The sequence below is a fragment of the Nycticebus coucang genome, chromosome 17 (assembly GCF_027406575.1).
Source record: "Nycticebus coucang isolate mNycCou1 chromosome 17, mNycCou1.pri, whole genome shotgun sequence".
NCBI classification, from domain to species: Eukaryota; Metazoa; Chordata; class Mammalia; order Primates; family Lorisidae; genus Nycticebus; species Nycticebus coucang.
In genome coordinates, this window is record NC_069796.1 from 21,868,234 (window position 1) to 21,886,697 (window position 18,464).

General features: G+C 34.9%; 1 protein-coding gene across 1 annotated transcript in view; it reads right to left on the reverse strand.

Moving 5' to 3' along the window:
- Nucleotides 1–18,464, reverse strand: part of CEP120 (centrosomal protein 120) — a 63,138-nt gene that overhangs the window by 5,646 nt on the left and 39,028 nt on the right. Inside the window, exon 19 of the mRNA XM_053567147.1 lies at nt 11,116–11,214. Within this exon, the coding sequence (XP_053423122.1) occupies nt 11,116–11,214 (99 nt within the window). The remainder of the gene's footprint in view (nt 1–11,115; nt 11,215–18,464) is intronic.

Genomic DNA, 18,464 nt, shown 5'->3' on the forward strand with positions numbered 1-18,464 from the left:
GAGTGGGAGAGCTGGGTCAACAGATGCGTGTAACATATATATATATATATATTTTTTTTTTAACTTATTGATTAAATTATAGCAAGCAGAAAACTAATCACAAGGTACGTTTACCTTTGATGTATTTTCACAAAGCGAACTACTTACTGAACATCCAGATCAAGACATAAAGATTGCCCGAACCCCAGAAGTCCCTATCTCCTCCCAGTCACCAACAATTCACCTTTCCCAAAGATAACTACTGCCTTAATTTTAATACCACAAATAAGTTCTGACTGCTTTGAGTTGAGCTTTATATAGAATTGTACAGTATATATATATTTGTGTCAGGGTTCTTTCACTAATTCTGTTCTCCAGATTCATTCATATTGTTCAGTATAGCTAATCATTCACATTATTATATAGTATTCCATTGAGTAAATACATTGAATAATACATTCATTCTCCTGCTGAAGGATGTTTGAGCAGTTTCCACTTTTGTATTACGTAGACTACAATAATGCTGATGTGAAGACAATTCCCATGTCTTTTGGAACACATTTGTGTGCATTTCTATTGGATATATACATAGGCTACAAATTGCTGGGTCAGAGGAGTAAGACTTTCAGCATTTGTAAATACAGGTTTGAGTATTCCTTATCTGAAATACTAAGGACCAAAAGTATTTTAGCTTTTGGATTTTTTTGAATTTTGGAATATTTGCAAATACATCATGAGATATCTTAGACTCAAGTCTAAACACAATTCATTTATTTCTTATAGACCTTATATACATACACTAAAGGTAATTTTATACAATATTTTGTTTATTATTAATTGATTGAGATAGAGTTTCACTTTGTTGCCCTGGGTAGAATGCCATGGCGTCATAGCTCACAGCAACCTCAAACTCCTGGGCTCAGGTGATCCTGCTGCCTCAGCCTCCTGAGTAGCTGGAACTACAGGCACCTGCCATGCCTAGCTAGTTTTTTCTATTTTTAGTAAAGACGGGGGTCTTGTCTTTGCGCACACTGGTCTTGAAAGCATGAGCTCACACAATCTACCCACCTTGGCCTCCTAGGTGCTAGGATTACAGGTGTGAGCCACTGTGCCCAGCCCTATACAATATTGTAAATAATTTTGCGAGCTACCTGTCACATGAGGTCAGGTGTGGAATTCTCCATTTGCAGTGTCACGTTAGTTCTAGAAAAGTTCAGATTTCAGGTGTTTGGATTAGGGATGCTCAATCTGTCCTGCCAAATGGTCTGCAAAGCAGTTAGCCATGTATGTGTATGAACTGACACTTCCAGATAAGTCCTAGTGTTCCATGTTCTTGTCAATACTTGGTAATTGTCATTTTTTTCACTTTAATCATTCTGACAGGTTATGTGGTGGTATCTCATTGTGATTTTATTTTGCCTATTTCAAAGACTAATTAGGTTGAACACACTAAAATATTTTAATGACATTTGGATATCTTCATTTATAAAGTTCTTATTCAATCAAACCTTTGGCACTTTTTCCTACTTGGTTGGTCCATCTTTTCTTACTGACATTTATATACATGTATAATAGGTAAATTCTCATAAACTGCAAATATTGCTTAGTAGACCTTGTTACCTTTTCACTCCTTTAATGGAGTGTGTGATGAACAGAAGTCCTTCATTTTAACATTAGTCCAAATTTTTCTGATTCCTTTCTTTTTTAAGAGTTCTTTGTATCTTATGAATTTTTTTTTTCCTGTTTCAGTCTTGAAGATATTCTTTCATTACCCTCTTGAAGTTACATTTAGATCAGTGGTTATTATGCAACTGGTTTTATATATGATAGGAGATCAAGATTCATTTTCCTTACATAGAGAGTGCCAGCAGACCAATAATGATTGAAAACCACCACTGGCCCCTCCCACACTGCTTAGCAACATCACCTCTGTTCATTTATGAATGGATTTGTTCCTGGATGCTCTAAACATCCTTCTCTGTCCTTGTATTAACACTATACTGTCTTAATTACTATAATTCTTATAATGATAAGTCTTGATATGTATCTGATAATATACAGATTACCTTCTACCTTCTGGCTGTTCTTTAAAATTATTTTAGCTATTCTTGGCTCTTCATTTCCATATAAATGTCAACTTCTAGGGGAAAAGACTTATTTGATTATGGTTATACAGATAACTTGCCCCAAACCAATGTAGTTACAATGTTAGTTCTTTAATCAATGAACATACTTATCTCTCCAATTATTTATGTTTTCTTTACTTTTATTTGATAATACTTTATAGTTCTCCGCATGTTAAAAACTAACATCTTTTTTTGTGCTCCTTGACATTTGATTTTAGATGCTATTGCAAATGGCAGAGTTTTAAATTTTCATTTCCTAATTATCTCCAGGAGAGAGAACTGATTTCTACACATTTACTTTGTTTCTAGCAAACCTGCTAAACTCACCTATTTCTAAGAGGGTCTCTGGGTAATTTTTGGCTTCCTAAGTACATCAGTTTTATCTGCAATAATGAAAGTTTTACTTTTTCCTTTCCAATCAATATAATTATAATCTTTATTTCTTTTGCGTGTCCTATTACACTGGCTAGAACATCTACGATACAATGTTGATTTTGGGAGGAAAGTTTCAATATTTGAAGACAGTGTTTTATGAAAATATTCTTTTATGTGTCTGCTCTTCTTTTATGTTAATCATATTTTATCAATCAGAATCCCATCTTGTTATTTACCCATTTTTACTCTTCTTTTAGAAATAACATGTATCCCTCATTTAAGTAATCTACTATAAATTAGGACTTTTACAATTTCAGATAATGCAACATACTTTAAACACTTGACTCTACTTATCTCTTCATATTTTGTACTATTTTGGTCATACATTTTAATTCTATGTATATTTTAAATTCAACAAACACTGTTCTTCTATGACCACCACCCACTTGCGTTGGGCAGGGTTATTTAGCTTCCATTGCTCTTTATTCTCCTGCATATCGAAGCTTTCACTGGGGATCATTTTCCTTCTGCCCAAAGAAACCCACTAAGTATTTCCTTTACTTTAGGTTTGCCATAACAAATTCTCCCATTTTCTGTCTGAAAAGTCTATGTCACTTTCATTTACGAAGAACCTTTTCACAGGATATAGAATTTTAGCTTAGCAATTATTTCTTTTGGCAGTTTAGGGATGTTGTCTCACTGTCTTATGAATTCCTTTATTTTTGTTTCAGTCACCTGTCAGTCTTATTGCTGCTCCTTTGAAGGCAATATATCCCACCCTTCTTCAACAGCTTGTAAGATGTTTCTTTGCTTTTTGTCAATTTTGCTATGATGTGAAGTATGGTTTACTTTGCATTTACCTTATTTGAAGTCCACAGATATTTTTGAATCTATGAATTGATATCTTTTTCACTTTGGGAATATTCTCAGCTAGTATCTCTTTAAATATTGCTTTCTCCTCATTCCCTCTTCTGGGGGCTTCCAATCACACGTAAGGTAGTCCCAAAAGATCCCATTTCTCTACTATATCTCTCCATCATGTCACCTGTTTTCTACAGCATAGAAACTTGTCTGATGACTCCAACATCTGTTGTTTAATTGCTATTGAGCAAAAGACAGAGACATTCTACTGGAGGAAGAAATATATGTGGCCAATAAACATAGGAAAAGATGCTCAAAGTCATTAGTAGCTAGGGGGATGAAAATGTAAGCTATATAGTGATACTGTTTCACTTTAGACCAACAAGACTGAAAAATTTAAGGTAACAGCCAATTGTTCGCAATAGTGTGAAGAAAACAAACAAGTATATACTACTGGAAATTGCACATTCGTACAACTGTTGTAGAAAATAATTAGGCAGTAATTAGTGACGTTGAAGATATGAATGTACTCCAGCACCAGAAATTCTACTTTAAATATAAACACTACAGAAACTCTAACTTGTACAAACGCATTCAGTGTTGTGTCTTATTATTAAAAAAACTGGAAAGAACTTGTCCACTGAAGGAACACAGGACAAACTATGACTTATTTGTAGAGAATGAGTCCATGTATAAAAAGGTTAAAAACATAAAAAACTAAGCAATGTTATCTGCAGATATTTTTAATACATATTATAAAATTATAAAGAAAAGCAAGGTAATAATAAATACAAATTCACCAGCAGAGTGGTTACCTCTAGAAAGGAAGAAGATACAGTTGAGAGGAGCCCACAGAGAGCTTCCAATACATCCATGATGCTGTTTCTTAAACTAGGAGGTGGGTGGAGCGTGTAAAAGAACCGTGTCTTTGAAATGTACATTTCATTTAAAATGCCCCATAATCATATCATTGTATACAGTTATGATTTAATAAAAAAATAAAAAAATAAATAAAAATAAATAAAAAAAATAAAATGTAATTAATTTACACACACACCCCAAGCTCTCAGCTATGACTGACGAGAGATAAGATTATTGGTGATTTTTATTTTCTATCTTATATGGTAATTCAATATTTGAATTTTTTTTACAGCAAGGAAATATGATTGCAATCAGAAAAAGGAATACTTTAGTTTTAAGTATTCTGTAAAATTGTAATTTTTTAATGAAACGTGAAACATTTTTATCAGCAAACATAAAATCCTTTAAATGCCCTGAATTTTTAATCAAGCATATAGCATTAATAATAGTCACACACACACACACACAAATTAGGGAAAGAAATCCTCCAGTGCCAGGTGCTCTAGGTTAAGACTCCTCAATCAAGTGAGTATAATCTTTATTTTGCCTTGGCTGCCTATAAATCCAGAGAGGAGATGTAAACACACATACACTAGACTAAACAGCGGCTAAAAAGTGGCCACTGCTCACTCTCCCACTCACGCATACCATGTAAGTCTGTGGGAAAAAACTTACAATGAAACTAAGGAACTCAAGTAAAGTTTTCTGAAAATAATCCAGAGCTGACAAGTCAGTAGGAGGGCCTGGATGGTTTCAAGACACAGTTTTTAACCAAGACTTGGACCTCCAACTGTTTTCTTAAACAAAGATTTACATCCCATCCTTGGCTAAATTACTTATAAATTAATCAAATTAATTACTCTGAGTGGATGAGCAGGAGGCTGGACAAGATAGTGCTGATGTCAGCCAATGAAGTCTGTGTTGTTTTAACTAAATATATCAGCTTAGTTTTAAACAGATCTACTGTGCACAAATATGGTAAGGGACCCACATCCTACTCAAAGTCTTAGCTCTGTTTCCTGTACTGGGAACAAACATACCCAGTTTTAATATATCTGACACAAAAAATGATAACTCTTCTATAACAAATTCATGGTTTATAACAACGATTGGTTTATTTTTAAAACGTAGTGGCTTTTACTCTGCTTATATAACTATATTTTAAGTTGTCAAGAAATGTTTTTAAATAAATCTATAAATATGCTATAAGCGTAAGGAATAGACGATCTTAATTCAGGTAGTTGTAGACAAACTTAACGCAAGAATTTGCTTTGATTTTAAAACATTTTTATAGGATGTCCTTACTGAGAAGGGAAAAAAGGAAACTAAATTACCCCTTATCCCTTAAACGTCTCACAAGTAAAACGTTTACCTCTGTCCCAAGATAACAAAACCAGAATGTAAGGATATCATTTCCTTATTTTCTAAATTAGGATTCATTTTATGTTATACTGACTTATATTTTACAGCTGTTGCAAGAACAAAAAAGCTTACAACTTGGAAATAGACTTTTATGGTTGTGAATCAGAAAAAAAAGGTTTTTTTTCTAAATAATTAGAAGGTTAAGATTTTTTTAATTCACAAATTGACTATACCAGGTCACCTTTGAGTAATGGAAATCTCTGTTTAAACATTCTTTTGGCAATGGGCACCAAGCATTAGATCTTATTTCCAAGCTTTACCAGCTGGGTCTTGTCATTAACATTTATTAACAATCTAAGATGTGGCTTTCTCTGTCTAATCCGTACTACACAAATGTTCTCTATGGCCCTCCAGAGGGTTTTGATGTGACAAATTACTGGCAGAGATTATAGCCCCATGGCTATTCACCAGAGGCAATGTAAAATTAACATGGTACTAATCCAATTTAAACAAAAAGTTGCATAAACAATCCTCTGAACAAAACCAGATAGACGATTCCAATTTTATATTCAAACACAATAAACATGTTTTTAATAAGTTTTAGGGAAAATTTTTGAAATATTCACATATGAAGTATGCCAATTTGATGAGGTTATTAATTTTAGTCTTCCAAAAACAGTTAGTGGCAGAGCACAATTCACTGTGGTAATACCAAAGTCTACTACTTTTCTTCTTTAAGTGTGTATCTCAATGCAGTCTGCAGAACGTCAATGATTCCTAGTGACCTCAAAATTTGTTTACAGTGTTGTATCTAAAGCAGAAACTTATGGGATGAGAATAAAGCTTGTCTCTAATGAGAGAGCAGTGAACAATTACTATGCTTAAAGAGCTTTTATTTTCTTTCATGGAGTATAAGTTTTGGAGGTGAAACACCAATTTAATGCTATGTTTTCTTTCCTTTTCTTAATACACTTAAAGTAATTCAGGAGAAAGAAGGCATCTGAACTTTTGTGATATCCTCCTAATAGGGAGGATATCAAATAATTTAAATAACCATCAAATAATTAAAATTACACTTACAATGGTTTTGGGGCAAGAGGGCAGAAAATACAGGGGATAGATAAATACAAAATGGATTAAATAAGGGGGGAAGGGGGAAAGGGAGGGAGGAGGGAGGAGGGTAGAGGGAAGGGGATTGGTGGGATTACACCAGCGGTGCATCTTACAAGGGTATATGTGAAACTTGGTAAACGGTCTGTGAAGCTAGTGAATGATGCCCCATGATCATATCAATGTACACAGCTATGATTTAATAAAAAAAAAAAAATAAATAAAATGGATTAAATGGAAAAACTAGAAAATAATAACATTAGGATGTTTTGGAAGGAGGGTTCTTTGGTGGGAGTCTTTCATACTGAGTCTCCTTTTAAAGATTATCTCACTATCCCAGTATAAAACTAACAAAAAGCCATGAATTTGTGGGATATACAATTTGCTTATAACCCAAAAAATGAACTCAAATGGTAAAAAAAATAAGAAATGTAATTTATAACATACATGAATATGACTTAAAAGTCAATTACAGTTAAAAGTTCTTACATAAAGGTATTTCTTAAGAAATATGTCAATTATAATGAGATTGTTTTAATAATTAATGATTACTCATTTCTCCCAAGGAAAATGTCCTAAGCAACAGCTAATACTTTTCCATCTTTTCTCCTGATTTTGGTAGGGCCTTATAATTAATCACCAGTGCATCTGTCTCTTTATTGTTTACTATTCAACTTCTGTTTCTTCCTTATCTACTCCCCATTTTCAATCTGAAATGATTTCCAACCCAACAGTGTTATTTGAACACTTCTCTTTGGCATGTTTCTCCTTTAGCTTTCAGTGACATACACAGTGATAACCCAGCTGATTATTATTAGCCTCCTGATATCTAATACTTGCCAATTTCATTTGCATTTCTCATCATCCTGCTTTAGTGTTTTTAATCAGTCTTCCCGTTTGAACTTAAGGTCACATGAGAGCAACAGCTATAGTGTCTTTTCAACAACAGTTACAATTTATTGAGCACATACCATGTAACAAACACCTTATTAAATAGACACTTTACAGATGATTCATTTAATTAGTGTCTACCACAGTGCCAGGTCCATAGTAGGTTCTCAATAAGCTCTTAATGAATGAACAAAAGAATGAACAAAGGAGCTAAGTACAAGAACTAACTACAAAATGTTTCTTCAGACTCAATACACCCACACCCCTTTATACTCAACTTTGGCAAGTTCACCTACTGACCCTTTTGCGTATCTGCATTCAGCCTGTATGTGTTTTCCCTTCTGTGCCGTTTTCTACAGAACATCTATTAAAACTACCATCCAAATACAAGTAAATACAAAATACTGCTATTACTCAAACTATATCCTACACCAACCACACTTCCCTACCACTATCACTGTATAACATCCTCCTCTTCTCCACACTTAAACATTTAAAGTATTGTTGGTATCTGTCATTTCTTTGAACAACTGATCAGTCACAAAGCCCTCTAATATTTATTCTATTCATCAATATCCAAAGCTACCACCCAATTAGGTCCGTGCTGACTAAAAGTAACAATACTTTTACTCATCTCTTTTAAACAACAGTCACTATTTATTGAGCTCATACCATATAACAAACACTATATTAAGTAAACACTTAACAGACCCCTTATTTAATTCTCAGAACAACCTGGGAGGAAAATTTCTCATTGTGCAAATGAGACCACTCAGAGAACCAGAGTCCCAGAGGTAGTAAGAGGCAAAGCCAAGAGACAGCCCAGCTTTTCTGACTGCGGGCCAGGTTCTTAACCACTACACGTGCCAGTTCTGATACAATTTGTATTCTGTTCCTTTTAACAGCTATTCTCATCACATTATTTCCTAGTCCCGAATTCCACAAGGTCTCCTCCCTGTTGCACTGTGACCTAAGTATCTTGGCATCGCGACCCCGTGTTAGCTCCTTCTTCAATCTCTGTAATTCTCATCATTGGAGCTGGTCTCTCTAACACTGAATGATGCCACTTTCTTTGCTAGACTATATCAACTCGTGACTTCTTCTACCTCAGTACTCTTGTTAGAAATCCCTGACCTCTGTGGCTTATTTTCTTTTCCTTGAAATTCTTTCATTCTTTGGCTTTTATGGACTGAAGCCATAATACTATGAAAGGGAATGAGCCTGGTCAAATGATTTCAACTCCAGCTCTGTTAGTTGGTACCAGTGTAATCGCAGGCAGCTTAACCTCTCTAAGCTTTGCTATCTTCCTCTATAATAGTTCCTGCTTTACAGGGATCTTTGTTAGGATTAAAATTTCTAAAGGGTTTACACAGCACCTGGCCCATCAAAAGCTTTCAGTAAGTTCCAACTGCTCTACCAGCATCATCCTCTCTCTCTAGTTGCTATTCCTTACCTTTCCTTTCTCATTTTTAAAGATAAGAATTCCAAGTTCTATCTGACACAGCTTCAATTACCACCTCTGCAAAGGACTCCTTCATCTACTTTTAAGCCCAATTATCCTTCCAACAACAGATCCATATTTCAATCTGCTAGCTGAATTTCTTTCTGTAAAAATCAAAACAAATTTGCAAATCCTATCTCCTTCCCACACTCCAACCTTCTTCTTGGTAACATATATTCAAAACTGGAAACTTTTTTAGACACCAAGTGTTGAACCCTTAACAGGAAGAGAGAGAGAGAAAGAGAGATTTTTTTTTTTTTTAAGAGACAAGATCTCGCTCTGTGGCTCAGGCTATATAGTGCAGTGGCATGATCACAGCTCACTGTTATTTATCTTCAACTCCTGGAGGTTCAAGCGATTCCTTCTGTCTAAGCCTCTGACTAGCTAGGACTACAGGCATGTGCCACCACCATGGGCTAATTTCTCTATTTTTTGTAGAGACAAAGTCTCTCTATGTTGTTTTCCAGGTTGGTATTATTGAACTCTTGACCTCAAGCAATCCCTCGACCTCCCAGAGGGCCAGGATTACAGACTTGAACTACCATGTCCAACCCTTGATACATCACCTTTGATGTATCCTCTCGCTGCCTTTCTACTGCTGCCATATAAATTCCAATGCTCAGTACCCAAAATGACCCCTAAAATGGGCCCTCCTTTGTTTTGTAAGAACAGTGTGTGTTTTCCCACGTCATACCTCTTTGCTATGCTCATTCTATTCATTATATTTACATTTCCCCACTACTTTCCTATATCACAACCAATTCCTCTATTAAAATCCTACTACCTACCTCCGGAGGTGAAATACCACCTCTTCTATGACACCTTTCTCAAGTTCGATTAAAGAGAATACTTTCCCCTCTCGGGTATTCTATATGGTTCTTTTCAGAGTTCTTACTATTAGGTAGTAAATGCTATATTTATAGTTGTTTCTTCTTTACTATTAAATTGCAAGCTCCCTGAAGGGAAGGCCTATGTCTTATATATACTTAAACTTGGAATAATATAATTTTATACTTACTGTACACATAGGACAGTGCCCTGAATACAGAAAATCCTTAGTACTACCCATGTTTATCCTTAGTTCTGCCAGCATTTATATAATATTGTAATTATAACATATTCACTTGTTATAGTAGTTTATGCTTATTGATATGTCTTTATTCGTAATGTTTACGATCTCAACTCATCCACAAACTATGTTAGGTTAAACTGTCTACTTCCTAATTTTCATGCAGTCTGGTAATAAAGTAATAAGGATTTAAAATAATAATACCACAAAGATGTATTTGATGGTTATGAAGATAAATTAAGAAAAATACAAACCTAAAAGTTTCATTCAGAATAAAACTGACTAAAGAAAAGGAAAATTAGAATAAACGAACTAATACTGATCCTGAAAAGTTTTAGTTCAAATAGATTAGATTCAAAATAAAAATCGTGCTCATATTTTATTTGATCTTAATCATCTGAAGAAATTATGTCCAAAGTGAGGATAAATTTCTCATGATGCTATAACAGTATTTGTTGTTTGGCAGCAGAAAAAAAAAAAATGAAATGTAGAAATTCAGGAAACTACTATGAAGGTTTTTAAACTCTTTTAAAATGATGTGAAAATTCCCTAGGATCCCTTTTCCTATCTGAATTACTGTGTATTCTTGAGAATAACATTTAAAACATATTCTTAAATTTCAGAAAATGTTACATTTAAGTTATCCTTAAATTTCCACTCCTAAAAGGCATTCTCAAGAATTTCCATTTTCTACTAAGAAGGAAAAGAATGGTTTTATAAGTGAAAGTAAAAGAAATTACTCCCAATTTTCTTTAGGTAAGAGTAGTTAGCAATTAAAAAAAAAGATACAAAAGGTTTTTATTTATAAAAAAAGGTAGATCTTGCATACGTATCAAATTGAGTAAAAAAAGCCTCTAATCTCAAAAAACAGCACCGAAGATTCAAATGCAGACTTCTAAATGCAACAGACAGTGCCAAGCATGAGAACTTGTGAAGAAACAAGGAAAAGATGTAAAAAGAATAAGCTATAAATTACATACCTGTTTAAGTCTGGCAAGTTCTTTCAAAGCTCGTCCCCACTGCTGTTTGTAATGCAGTTTAGACTTAGTTGCAGATTCCAACTTTCTTTCAAGTTCAACCTAACAGTGATTAAAATCATATCAAGTGAAACACTATACCACTGTGTACAACCACTGAAAGATAATATATACAAAGAGTCTGGCTTAAGAAAAGAGTTTATACAGTGTAACATACGACATCATCTAAAACTGTTATATAATTTACCATAAATATTATGGCACATGAACATTTTCTTGTTTAAAATATAGTCTTATTTTTATTGCCTAACAGCCTATACCAAAAAGAACTGAATTAGTCTTAACCTCCAGACAGTTACTATAAATGTATTTAAACATGTATATTATATAAAGATCATAGAATAAAAAATACATTCATTTTTTACAAAAACCAGTTCTGTTAACATTCCAATTTAGCTAGCACACTAAAGCTCAGAACCAAGTTTTCTTTTTGGTGGCCGATCATTGTGTGAAATTTTGTCTTATAATGAAGACAGCTAGTAGAGATACTATTATAATTATATTCTGGCAAAACCAGAGAACTCTGAAAACAATGAAATGTTTTATCAGAAAGCCATTTACTAAGAAAGAGTACAGAGTCAAAAATATTTTAAGAATGTTAAAATAAACCCAAGAGTAAGAAAAATAATGTTCCTTAATAACACATCTCTTCTATTTTTTTATTTTTCCTCAAATATATAAAGAAAAACACTAAAGTGATTCAATTAAAAAATAGGGTTATTTATACTTGCAGCAGGCAATCTGTTGTGTATGAACCAATGCCAACTTGGCTGTGTTTTGGAATGTACTCACTCAGTGTTTCAAACCAAGCACCAAACAAATTCATGTAGCCAACAGACAGTTTTACTATTAAGTGATAATGTAATAATCTGCTTGAATTATAGTAAAACACTGTTACTCTGGACTTGTCTAATTTTTTAATATCAAGTCTAGTTTTTGTTTTACAGGAAAACAAAAGTGAAGACACTGTCCAAAAACTTAAACTTCAGAAACTCAGATGAAAATATAATGAAAGGAAAAGCAGATTGCCAAATTCCCTTCACAAAAGACCAGAACATTCTCTGCAGTAATATATGACTACCCAGAGTCAAAGTCTTTTCTGCTTTACAAATCCCTAGTGCTTGGATTTAAATGTGTTAACATTTCACAACTAGACTCAAGCATCTTAAGTTGAATAATACTGCTGAGATTATCAAAGATGATCTCTTCCACTTATGCCCCAGAGATTTATACATATTACTTGGTAATCTTCTACCAGGCCATGTGTCACACACACACAAAAAAAAATATATATATATATATATTTTTATAGCTACAGGATAAAAGGGTAATAGTCAATCAGAAAACCTGGTCGTGTCAATGGGTCTTAGATAAGATATAGTACATTGGATGGGTCCAAGGATGAGGTTTAGGACAAAGATGAACGTAGAGTGATTCCTTATACCAAATGGACTAGCTCCAACAGAAAAACCTGTCAGGGCTGGTCATATCAGTTTTGCCATAATTATTAAGTCACATTTGCACACTCATACTAACTTAAAACACACAGTTATACATATGTATATAACTTCTTTATTCTTAACAAATAAAAAACCTGTAGCTAGCAAATCTGAGACACAAACCCATTTTTCTAATTCATTCCTACCACCATTTTTATCAATGATTTCTAACTTCTATATTTTTTAAATATACAGATGTTTCTGTGATTTTAAAGAAATACATGGACCCAATTCTCAGAAAAATGCATGCAACCAAAAAATTTCAGGGCATTCAAAGACCTTTAGTTAAGAACCCTCGTTGTAAGTAGAACTGAAAACTTCTGGAAAACTCTGCATTTATATTTTTACTTAGGTTTTCTTGGTCCATGACTGAGGAAAGACCATAAGCCAAGTTATACAGTCCTGAAAGGAAAACTCAGTTCAGGACCGAGGGTCAGCTCAGAGGCTGGTGAAGACTGACAGCACTGACGAGCGTCCTGAGCTCCCAAGTTCCCCGTCTCTGCCCCTGACGTATCTACCACTCTCCTTCTCTGCTTAGACTATGGCATTGTCTTTGTCTCTCATTCCCCTATTCCCAGGTCTAATCTGTCATAAGAAGTATAGATTTCTCCCTCAAAATATTTTCAAATTTTATTCTCTTATATTTTGACCACTACTTCCTTAGCCCAGGCTTTTTTCAACTCATCTCGACCATAAGAGTTCTCTTGTCTTCCCAGCCTCTAATTTATTCTATCTACAAATCCTACAAACCACAATTAGATCAATCTACTCTCTAGTAAAAAAAAGTCTACATTAGCTATTGTTTGTCTACACTATTGAGCCTAAACTCCTCTGCTTCAGATTCAAGGCACTCTAAAATGTAAGTCCCTTCCTACCTGCTCAACTGTTTTGGTATTCCTCAACAGGAAACCTACCCCCAACCAGGTTTATATCCCCTACGCCATTCCCCCTCCTTGCCCAAGACTATTTTTTTCACTGCTTATCTAAATCTTAAGGTTCAGCTCAAATTCTATCTCTTCATGAAAATATCTTAAAATTGCTAGATTCTTGGCTTAGCACTTGTAGCTCAAGCGGCTAGGGCACCAGTCACATACACCAGAGCTGGCAGGTTCGAATCCAGCCTGGGCCCACCAAACAACAATGATGACAACTACAACAACAACAACAAATAGCCGGGCGTTGTGGTGGGTGCCTATAGTCCCACCTACTTGGGAGGCTGAGGCAAGAGAATCACTTAAGCCCAAGAGTTGGAGGTTACTGTGAGCTGAGATGTCATGGCACTCTACCCAAGGCGACAACTTGAAACTCTGTCTCAATAAATAAATAAATAAATAAAATTGCTAGATTCTTAAGACTAAATGGTTTCTCTTTTCCGAATTGCAAAGAGTATCATATGCCTTGGTATTTGATTATTCATAGTTATTTATTGCTATGTCATCTCTGTTACATTAAAAACTCTTTAAAATGGCTCGCCGCCCGTAGCAAAGTGGTTGTGGTGCCAGCCACATGCACTGAGGGTGGCAGGTTCAAACCCGGCCCGGGGCAACTAAACAACTGCAACAACAACAAAAAAATAGCCAGGTGTTGTGGCAGGTGCCTGTAGTCCCAGCTACTTGGGAGGCTGAGGCAAGAGAATTGCTTAAACCAAGAATTTGAGGTTGCTGTGAGCTGTGACGCCACCACAATCTACTGAGGACAACATAGTGAGACTCTGTCTCAAAAGAAAAAAAAAAAAACTCTTTAAAAGTGAAGTCTCAAAACGATAAGGTACTTTTTCTCTTACTCTCTTTTTATTTTCTCTTATTTTTCCTGTTTGCCCTAAGTCAGGAGTGAGCATATCAAATATTCTTAAATACATAAAATTTAGCTTGATAATAAAAACAAACTATATTCTTCCACTATATTTTCTGTCTTTTCAACCTCTGTATGCCCTACTAAATTGTATGCTTTCTATATTTTATTTTTTAAAAGTCCCACTTATTTTCAAGCTACATATAATACATTTCCTAACTAAAAGAAAATCATAAACTATTCACTGATTACACATGGGTCATTACAAAAGTTCTGAGATACAGAAAAATAAAAAAATGTAAAATCCACATAGAAGGAAACAAATGAAGCCCTCCCAGCAAAACAAGTAAGCCAAGCAAGTTGAAATATGCATGGGCGAATCAGAAAGGGCTCTGTGGATTGTATTTCTTGGAAATGTGCTCCGAAAATCCAGTGAGTGCTGACATGATGTTTGAAGGAAAACACTCATTACACTATTTCAGATTTCAGATTAGGGATGTTGAACTGATAAGTATAATGCAAATATTCCAAAATGTGAAATAATCTGAAACATTTTGGATAAGGGATGCTCGACTTGTAAAAGGAATCAAGAATTACCCTTTGGTAAAACTGTATCTTAATGTTAATTATTCTTAGACCATTTCAGTAAAAAAGGGAGTATATATGTTCTATTGAAGAGAATGGGTATTCAGAAAAGAAAAAGCTCTCCATCAGACATAACCAGAATTTGGAGACTAAATCAGATGCTCTTCCGCTTGCGTCTTCCTTTTTATGCTTTTCTCTTTGTTACCACGTAAGAAATAAGATTCTGCCCTCTTCTGGTTCGAAAAAGATTTACAGACTCTTCAGCAGAGCTGCAAAGCCTTGTTTTATGAAGCACTTACACATGCTGAAGAGTGGGGTGAACTCTTTAGGTCGGTACAGAGGCACTTCAGGTATGTGTTACTCTCTCTCTCTCTCTCTGAACAGGTTCACGGTACTATTTATACTTTTAAATACATTTAACATTTTTTTAACCTTTTGGTAAATGTAGAGTTGAAAGAAGGAATTCTAAAAACCATTTAAAATTTATTTTAATATCAACAATCTTGATACCCAGTCTCTGAATTTTCTCAAACAAAATGGAAATACTCTTAAGACACAAACTTGATAGCTACTGTGAGAATTGATAGTCCTTCAAATATTTATGGTAGATGCTATAGAATTATATTTATCAATACCAAAATACTTCAATGCTTGATTTTATCAAAGGAGTGGGAAATGTCCAGCTGGATTCACGTTTACTGGTAGAAAATTGAAGAGATTATCCCACTACGTATGAAAAATAATCAACAAGATGTTGCAATTAAATGAACATGGACAAGAAGTTCCCTAAGACAGCCTGGCAGTTAACAGGCTACAGAAACATTCAGAGTTCAGAAAAACCAGATAAACAATTTCAGAAAAATGACAGAGGTTAGTTCTGGAGGTGCTGGGCTAACCAGAAGACCAAGTTTTGTCTTCAAAGGTCCAGGAGTCTCAAACTATTTTCATAACACACATAATACTAAGATGTATGTCTTTTCCACTTTCATTCTTCCATGAATATACAGCGGAGTTTTCCAGAGGTTACATGATGCATTATAACACAACAGACTGAATGCAAAAGCAGGTATACGAATTCAGAGGTCTATTACTGAGTTACTAATGAGATTTGCCTAAGAATAAAACAATGTCACTCAATTTTTTTAGAAAGTTATTTTTCATAAAAATGTTATCTATATTACTACTGGTTTTTTTTAACGAATAAGATTTTAAAACATTTCCAGTTTTAATACCTAATGCAGCGAATACCAATAGATACAAAGTGCTCTGGAGTCCTCAACACCGTTAATAGTAAAAAGGTGTCCTGACTCCAAACGTTTGAGAACTACTGTTCTAAGGCATTCAAGAAGACACTGAGTAAGCAGTTAAATATATGGGTCTTCAGCAGAAGAGATAAGTCTTACCCTCTTCAACACATACTAGATGACTGACTTTTTTATGTAACTCTTCAAGTAACGTAAGTACTTCTTTGAAGTAACTCTTCAATGGTACCTACTTAAGACCCGTCAATGGTATCTCATTATTTGTTGTATGTTATAGTTAAGTAAAATAAACAAAGTCCCAGGTTCTGAACTAAACGTTTTACAAACATTAAATTGTTTAATTCTGTTATCGCCCTTCCTACTCACATTTAAAAAGTAATGGAAGTAAGTGTAGAGACGTAAAGCACCTGGCACAAGGTCACACAATAGGCAAGTAGCAGAGGAGGATGCGAACCAAGTCACCTGGCTCTAGTGTTCATGGTGTTAACTAGTACTGAGCTACAACTCTGTGAGACCCAACACTAAACCTCAATTCTTTGCCATGACTTTAAAGGCCTGGATTTTGAACCTTGTCTAGTACATTCTTTTCCTCTCAGACCTTAGGATGGCCTTTTCCTAGTTACCAAACAGTCCAGGCTTCGTCCCACCTCAGCACCTCGCAGTTCTTCCCTAGACACAGTCTCCACAGCTCTGTACACTGTTGGTACTCCCACTTCTCACAGATCTCAATTCAAATGTTAGTCATCACCTCAAAGAGGCCTTCCTTACCCACCCTATGTGGAATGGCACCTGTGCTGCCATGCCACCTACGCTGCCATATTCATTTTGACACTACTCTTTTAATTTTATTATATGTGGCATTAATAAAAATGATCTCATCCATCTGTTTACTCCCTCTTTTAAAAATGAGCTCCTTGTTCAGCACAAGACTAATCCTAGGAACATAGAGGTACCTCAATAAGTAGCTGACAAACTAAATAGGAGGAACTTTACAACTCAAACCATTTTATACCAAAATGACGAACAATATGCCCTCCATAAATTTTTGCTGAATGAATCAATGTGAAAATTCTGAGTAGCAAACATTGTGCTAGTTCTTTAAAATTATTAACAAATGTTTACTTAGTGCTATAAGGTACAATAGGATGCTGTCCTAAAAACAAGTAATATGGATATAGCTGCCACATGGTTTCTGCCTTGCAAAGTTTATACTTTTGATGTCACTGCAATTCTTTAGTCCATTCTCTCAAACCTTTGTTTATCTCTCGCTCCTTTAATGCTACTTTCTGATTACTATTTTACCATGTCCATCATTAACAATGATTAAGCCCAAACTAATAAACTTGGAAGTAATCTCTGCTATTCTTACATTGTTTTAAATTCTTTAACTTAGTGTCTTTCCCCTACATAGCCAAAATTACCTTTATTTTAAGCATTCTCTTATCAGCCCTATTATTATTTTGTAAACTACTCCTACAGGTTCAATATCCCTAATATGAAATCCAAAACACTCCAAAATCCAGACTTTCAATGTTTACATGACACTCAAAAGTGATGCTCAAAGGAAATTCTTACTAGATCATTGCTGACGAGTGAACCAGAACCACTGTGGGGGTTGCCCAATGGAAGCTGGAGAGAAGTGCTGCTTAGTGGAAGAAGGACCATAAAATGATGCAACAACTGCCAGAGAAAGTAAAGGAAGCAAGGAGCAGGCAGGGAAAAACCCAGGCATTTTCCCAACTCCCACCCATCAATCTTCCTTTAGTGCCCCCTAGTGGCTACATCTACAGAAGCAAAACCAAGAAAGCCTTCAATACAAATGAGCGGGAAAGACGGGAACAGCAGGCACCATTAAATCCTTAAAGGGTTAAAGGTTATTTCTCTGAGTATGCTAATCTTTTTAATGATGCCAAAAAATTATAAATCATAAAATGCAGGAGCCCATATTGTCAAACTTAAGCTGTCCACTGGACATGACACATGTTGCGTGACCAGAGATGCGAATGAACAGCAGCTTTGCCGTGGGTATAAACTCGCTTCTGTAATTATTAAGTCAAGACAACATTTTTATTTTTATTTTTTTAGATAGTTTCACTTTGTTGTCCTGGGTAGAGTGCAGTGGCAGGTTACAGCTCACAGCAACCTCAAACTCTTG